At 38.1% G+C, this 8,018-nt stretch overlaps 1 protein-coding gene across 5 annotated transcripts in view; it reads right to left on the bottom strand.

The window, feature by feature from the left end:
• Positions 1-8,018, bottom strand: part of SPICE1 (spindle and centriole associated protein 1) — a 116,743-nt gene that overhangs the window by 94,486 nt on the left and 14,239 nt on the right. For all 5 annotated transcript variants that reach the window (XR_002823619.1, XR_002823620.1, XM_023728873.1 and 2 more), the window contains exon 4: positions 4,242-4,385. Coding sequence is in view for 3 of the 5 variants with exons in the window: in XM_023728873.1 (XP_023584641.1) it covers positions 4,242-4,385 (144 nt within the window). In the remaining 2 variants the exon portion in view is untranslated. The remainder of the gene's footprint in view (positions 1-4,241; positions 4,386-8,018) is intronic.

Genomic DNA, 8,018 nt, shown 5'->3' with positions numbered 1-8,018 from the left:
ACTAAATGGGCAGCTCCTGTCTGGAGGTGAGATGTGAAGGCAGAAAGGGTCAGGAGCTGGCTGAATGGACACGGGAAATTGGTGTGGAAAGGAGGAGTGTGCTGTCACAGTATAGGAAGAGCAATTAGGGTCACATAACAATGTATGTATAAATTTTTGTATGAGAGACTAACTTGAATTGTAAACTTTCACTTAAAGTACATCAGTAAAATTTTTTTTTAATTATGTAAAATATAAGTTTTCGGAGATTAAACAAAAAACGTGTTGCTCTCGTTTTTATTAACCAGTCAGTTCTTTATGCTGGAGAGATGAAAACTCCAAAAATCACAGAAGTGCTATTGCTTATGTACTTTAAACTTAGGAAAGCAAGCAAGGCCAAAGCCCAGAGTAAAAGTCAGTCAACTCTATCCACCATCACTAGATGGCATTATTAAGTTGAAAGGCATCTCAAACTTGGAAACTGCCCAGTTTCCAGCACTGACTCAAAGCAGTAAAACATTTGGTAACTATAAATAGTCTTACCAGAATTCAGTTACTGTTTTAAGACACTGAGAAAAAGAACAAAAATCACATTCTTACCTCCTCCTCTTTTCCCTATAGCCAAGCAGGTTGGCTCCACTGATGAGAATAAGGTCCTGATTTGTTCCTTCCACAAAGAGTATAAACTTTGAAATGGTGTAAGGCAAGAGCACATTTGAAGCCAGAAGACTGGGATTCTAGGCCTAGTCCAGGGATACAAAGCAAAATCCAACTTCTTTAAGCTCAGTTTCCTGATGTGTAAACGGAGGTACGCCTACCTCCCCAAGCGACAGAGGTGTTAGGAAGATATGGACACTCAGAAAAACCACGTAGCACTATAGAGATGTTTAAGAACATAGTTACAACCAACATTATGCCAGGAACCAAATTTCTATCCCTGGTTAACCATCTTGCAAGTACATGCAATGAGAGCTTAAGAAAGAACATGAATTAGTCAGTATAATCTACCATTATACTAGAAAAATTATGCAAAGTATATTTTCTAATGGTAGTTTTAAGAGTTTAGTATCTAAAAAAAAAGCACTGACTTTCTATCAAAATAATTAGGTGTAATTGACAGAAGCAGACTGTGGGGGAATAATCTTACTAATCATATGGAAACCTGATATGAATTATAATAAGGTCTCAAGTAAAACTGCTGCCCTGTTAGTCTCTGCCTGGCTTCTTGGGGCAGACGGTTTGAGTGGCCAGAGATCAGTGGACTGGCTGTCCTTTGCTCTTCCTAGACTGCTTTAGCGGTCTGTTCTGATAAGACACATCCTTCTAACAGGTAAACCCACCTCTGTAAACCCAACTGCATATATTATTTCCCCAGATGGGTTTGCAGAGCACAAAGCCAAACTTACGAGTGGAGGTGTACATCCTGAATTATCACCAGATCTGTCAAGTTCCTGCAAAAACATCAGAAACCTCTCACCCTAGCCCTTTTATTCCATGACAATAGAAACCAGGAGGAATTGGGAGACTACAGAGAGATCTGGGACGTCATTATAATTTTGAAATTTACAGTATCTTTGTGAAAGCCTCCCTCTCTAAGTTAGACTTGGAACCTAATTTGCTTGACTCCCATAGCAGGTACATCACACAGCAAATGAAATCAAAGGTTCTGCTGATCAAAGAGTTTTTCTCCTAACTTACACTAATCTAGGTTCCCAAGAGCTCCAGCTTTAGGCGGATGGGTCCTAATAGCTCTAATACACAATGATTAAATAGGACAGGCTTAAGGGGTCTTCTTCCTTTGGTCTAATCCTATCCCTTAAACAAAGACATTATAAATTTAGCAATGTCAAAATAATAGATGCACATATCCTTTGCCTCAGCAATGCTACTTCTAAGAATTTATCCTAGAAATATGGCATTTAGACATGTACCCAAAAGCATATTCAAGGATATTCATTACATTATTTATTGTGGCAAAGCACGAAGCATCTGTGAGTGGTAGACACTGCTACTTGTCCACCAATATCCTTCCTTCCCTTAACATTAAGCAGAATTTACAAGCTTTAGCCAAGTACATAGGTGGACATCCCAACCACCTTGCAGGTGGGAATGGCCATGTGATGAAGTTCTGCTCAGTGGGATATAAGCCAGAACTTCTGGATGGTAGGTAAAAAGAAATAGTAGGCACCCTCTTCCCTGCTTCCTGCTGGATGGTATAAAAGTGAGGAAGCTGGAGCAGCCAGCCTGTACTCAGAGATGGAAGCCATCTTATAAAGGATGGCGAGCCAGCCACCTTACCTCTAAACTATTTCTTAAGAAAAAAATTTCTATTTTGTTTAAACTACCATATTTTGGGGTTCTCCCCACCCCAGATGTTTAAACTGTACTCTAATACACAACCTAAATATTCATCAATAAAGGACTGGATAAATTATGGTACATCTGTAGTCGGAATCAACTCAACAGCAATGGGTCATACACTAAAAACCACAAAACCAAACCCAGTGTCATTGACTCGATTCTATCTCATGACGACCCTATGTGTTATACAGCAGAACTATTCCATGGGGTTTTCTTGGCTGTAATTGCTACAGAAGCAGATCACTAGGACTTCGTCCACAGCTCTGCTGGATGGGTTCAAACCACCCATCTTTAGGTTAGGAGTCAAGCGCAAACTGTTTGCGCCACCCAGGGACATTTATCTATATACTTCCCAGCCATTAAAAAGAAAAAAAGCAGATTTCTAAGCACTGTTACAGAATAACCCCCGAGGTAAACTGTTAAACGGAAACACCTGAGTCCCACTAAGAGCAGAATTTCTCAGCCCGCACATTACAATTACATAGGAAGTGTCTAAAAAATACCCATGCTGGGACTACACCACAGAGCAACGAAATCATAATCTCGAGGTGTGGGGCCCAGATATAGCTTATTTTTTTAAAAAGCTTCTCAGCGCTGACTGGTTTGAACATGCAGGTAGGATGGGGAACCGCTGCACTGAGCCTGAGTAAGCAGCACTACACAAAGCAGCCCAGAAAGCGTGCTCATCCTCTCCATTGCTCTTCGCTGCAGCCTACTTCTGCCACATCTATGACTCGTCTACATGCTCAGTACCCTAGCAGGAACCCTAGGGAGGAAAGCTGCACCTCAAGGGGGCTGCCTTTTCTCCTGGCCGGATCTGCGTTCTTACACCTTTCACTGAGAATTACCATGTAACATTTACGTATATGAGACTTGTCTAAGGTCACCAAAAAATACTTCTCAGTGAAAAGCTATTCTCTCTCAATCCACTGTTCTTTTTACAAGCTCATGTCAACATTTATTTAGGAGATATAAATCTTTTTGATAATTATACCACTGACACCTTCTTATTTCACTACGAAGCCTAATGAATTCTTCAAAAGAAACAGAGTGTGATTTAAAGCTGCAGAGAAAGGTCACCCAGACAACCAAATGCCATGAGCTTCAACACTGAACAAGGAGCAGCACTACAGATGCAGCACACTTCTTTTTACAGTGATTTCAGCCCAAACAAAGTTATTGTGCTGTTATGTCTTCCTATTTCCCATACTGTTTATTGCTGCACAACATCTGATTATTTATCCAGACACCCCATATCCGGCAAAAGGTTGAGCCAAAAACAAGCAGCTTACTAATTGGATAAGCACACTTTTTTTCCCAAAGTGATCTAAAACCACTGCTGTCAAACTGAGAAAAATAATTATAGTAGCTTATATATATATGTGGAGCCCTGGTGGTACAGTGGTTAAGAGCTCGGCTGATAACCAAAAGGTCGGCAAGTTCGAATCTACCAGCTGCTCCTTGAAAACGCTATGGGGTAGTCCTACTCTGTCCTATAGGGTTGCTCTGAGTCAGAATCGACTAGATGGCAATGGTTTTCTTTTTTTTTATGGGTTTATATGTTTATGTAAGGCATTAACTACGTGCCAACGACTGTGCTAATCATTTTACAAGTATTATATCTCTGGAATCTCATAACAACATCATCAGGCAAGTAATATTATCCACATCTTAAATGTGAGAAAATTAAGGCTGAGACGTTAAACAACTCGTATAAGGCCACATAGCTGTTAAGCAGGGGAGAAATTCAAACCACCACACTAGACTCTAATTGTCACTTTGCTGATTTTTTTAAATTGACATTAATTAACTAGTCGCTCTACAATGTAAACAAATGTGGGAAAAAAGAGAAATCTCTTTACTTTCTTTCTAACTTTAAAGATAATAAACTTTAGCATTACCTCCTTCATGATAGCCAGCCTCCTTTTCTCAAGACTGGCAGCTTCTGGTTTCTGCTTCCTCCATTTTCTCTTCAAAGCTTTTTCTTGGAGTTCCCAGTGTGCTAATGCTCTATTCTTCGATTTGTGTATTTCATGACGACGCAACTATATAGGAGAAAAAAGTATTATAATATTTCAGGAACAAAGATGTTGCCGATTCAGATGGTGGGAGCCCACCATCTGGTCTAACTCATCCACTTTTTTTAATTCTTTCTGGTCCAACATGTATGTGTATTTATATATATTCGCACTCAAATTTTTCAGTCCTCTAAATTATCAAAAATGATAAAAAAAAAAAAAAGTATCTAGAACTAGTAGGCCTAGCTAAAAGGCAAATAAAAAATATTAATTCCTATTTCCTTTATACAGGACTATCCAATAAATCAGTGTTTTCAAGCTGCAAGTTGGGACTCATTTAGTGGGTAGTAAAATCAATTTTTTAAATTTTAGATTTTAAATCAGCATCAAGGCTATTTCCTTTCAGCATACTTATTCAATCTGTGTGCTGAGCAAATAAACCAAGAAGCTGGACTAAAGAGAACACAGCATTAGGACTGGTGCAGGACTCATTAACAACCTGTGATATGCAAATGATACAATCTTGCTTGATGAAAGTGACGAGGACTTGAAGCACTTACTACTACGAAGATCAAAGACTACAGCCTTCAGTACGGATTATACCTCAACATAAAGAAAGCAAAATTCCTCACAACTGGACCAAGAAGCAACATTATGATAAACGGAGAAAATACTGACTTGGTCAAAGGCTTCAATTTACTTGGATCCATAATCAATACCCATGGAAGCAGCAGTCAGGAAATCAAGTGACATACTGAACTGGGCAAATCTGCTGCAAAGGACCTCTTTAAAGTGCAGAAAGGCAAAGGACTAGAGTGTGCCTCACCCAAACCATGATATTTTTAATTGCCTTATATGCATGCAGAAGCTGGACAATGAATAAGAAAGGCTGAATGGATGCCTTTGAATTATGGTGGCAAAGAATACTGATTATACCATGGACTGCCAGAAGAACAAGCAAGTCTGTCTTAGAAGAAGTACAGTCAGAGTGCTCCTTGGAAGCAAGGACGGTAAGACTTTGTCTCATGTACTCTGGACATGTTATCAGGAGGGACCAGTCCCTGGAGAAGGACACCATACTTGATAGAGTACAGGGTCATCAAAAAAGAGGAAGGCCCTCAACGAGATGGACTGACACAGTGGCTGCAACAATGGGCTCAAACATAGCAACGATTGTGAGGATGGCAGAAGACTGGGCAGTGTTTCTTTCCGTTGTACACGGGGTCACTATGAGTGGGAACCAACTCGATGGCACTTAACAACAATATGTTTTTTTTCCTTAATATAAGCTTTATTGAGATGTAATTCATATACCATAAAATTCACCCTTTTAAGTATACAATTTATAGAGTTTTGGTATATTCATAGAGTTTGGCAACCATCACCACAATCTAATTCCAGAACACTTTTCTCATCTCAAAGAGAAACCCCATAATCATCAGCAGTCACTCCTCATTCTCCCCTTTTCCCAGTCCCTGGCAAACACTAATCTACTCCATGCCTCTACGGATTTGCCTATTCTGGACATTTTATATTAATGGATTCATGCAATATGTGTCCTTTCTTGTGACTAGCTTCTTTTACTTAGCATATTGTTTTCAAGTTCATTCATGTTGTACCATGTATCAGTACTTCATTCTTTTTTATTGCTGAATAATAATATTCCATGGTATGTTTATCCATTCATCAGCTGATGGACATTTGGGTTGTTTTTTTGTTGTTTCCTTTCTGGCAGCTCCCCAACAATGTACTGCTGCAACTGTTTATGAAATTATCTTCAGCAAAATTTTACTTGCATGTAATATTAATGATACTGTTCAATAAACTTTCGCATTCTGCTGGATCACCTTTGGGTTTTTATTTTTTTAAATGAATAATGTTGTTATGAACATTTCTTTACAAGTTTTTGTGTGGACATAAGTTTCATTTCTCTTGGGAATATACCTAGGAGTGAAACTGCAGGATCATGTAGTAACTCTGTTTAATTCTTTGAGGAACTGTGAAACTGTTTTTGAGAAGTGGCTACACCATTTTGCAATCTTATCAGCAATGTATTAGGGTTCCAATTTCTCCACATCCTTACCAACACTTGGTATTGTCTGTCATTTTGCTTTTAGTCTCCTTGTTGTTGTTGTGTGCCGTCGAATAGATTCTGACTCATAGCGACCCTACAGGACAGAGTAGAATTGTGGAAAACCCATAGTTTCCAAGGAGCTGCTGGTGGATTTGAACTGCTGACCTTTTGGTTAGCAGCCGAGCTGTTGACAACTATGCCACCGGGGCTCCTTAATGAGTATAAAGTTGTTTTTTTATTGTGGTTTTATATGCATTTCCCTAATAACTAATGACACTGAATATCTATTCACGTTCTTATTGGTCAATTGATATTTTTTGTTTGGAGAAACGTCTACTCAAATCCTATGCTCATTTTCAAATTGGGTTATTTATCTTTTTACTGTTGAGTTGTGAGAGTTCTTATGTATTCTTGATACCTATCAGATTATCAGATATATGATTTGTAAATATTTTCTTCCATTGTGTGGGTTTTATTTTCACTTTCTTGATGGTGTCCTTTGAAGCACAAAAGTTTTTAATTTTGATGAAGTCTAACTATCTAATTTTTCTCTCGTTGCTTGTGCTTTGGTGACCTAAACCACCACTGCCTAACACAAGGTCATGAAAATTTATTCCTATGTTTTCTTCTAAGAGTTTATTAAAGTTTTAGTTTTTATATTTTGAGTTAATTTTTTTATATGGTGTGAGGTAGGGGTATATCTTTATTCTTTTTCATGTGTATATCCAGGTGTCTCAGCACTATTTGTTGAAGATAATTCTTTCCCCACTTAACTGTCTTGGCACCCTTGTTGAAAATCAATTGACCATAAATGTAGGGACTTATTTCTATTCCACTGACCTATATATGTCTGTCCTTATGCCAGTACACCATGTCTTGATTATTATAGCTCTGTAGTAAGTTTCAAGTCCCGCTCTTTGAAACTACCTAACAGGTGGTATCTCCTCTGAACTGTTGCACTTACTGCCTACACGAGGCACTGAGTGAATGCCATCTAATGTACGTCATTTATCTTTATATGTATACGCTTATCTGCCTGGTCAGACTGTTAATGCTTTCAGAGGTAGGGACCATGTCCTTTACAACTGTGTGGACCTAATGGTTAATTCAGACTCTTAATCATAGTAGGTGCTCAGTAAATCTTTACTGAGGACGATAATGATACCTAATTAACTTAAACTTTTTTTGGTTATGAAAATTTTTAAACTTACATGAAGTAGAAATAGTAGTAAAAATAACTCATATCCTGCTCATCTGGATTTAATAGTTATCAAGATATTGGCACAGTTGCTTATCACACCCCTTTTTCCTCTGCTGCAGAAGCTTTAAGCAAATGCCGAACAACATGTCATTTCATTCTTACAATTTCATTTTTAAAAATATGAACATTTTCCTACATAACCACAACGCCATTATCACACCTAACAAAAGTAACAAAAATTCTTTGGTATTATCTAATACTCACTACATACTCCAATTTCCCTGATTGCCTCAAAAATGTCATTTTCAGTTTGTTTGTTTGAATCAGGATCCAAATAGAGTTCTTAGATAATACTTAGTTTTTAGTCTCTTTTTTTTTTTTTTAA

This window comes from Trichechus manatus, unplaced genomic scaffold (assembly GCF_000243295.1).
Source record: "Trichechus manatus latirostris isolate Lorelei unplaced genomic scaffold, TriManLat1.0 scaffold00026, whole genome shotgun sequence".
Lineage (NCBI taxonomy): Eukaryota > Metazoa > Chordata > Mammalia > Sirenia > Trichechidae > Trichechus > Trichechus manatus.
The sequence above is the reverse complement of the archived record's forward strand: the minus strand, read 5'-3'. Positions and strand labels throughout refer to the sequence as shown.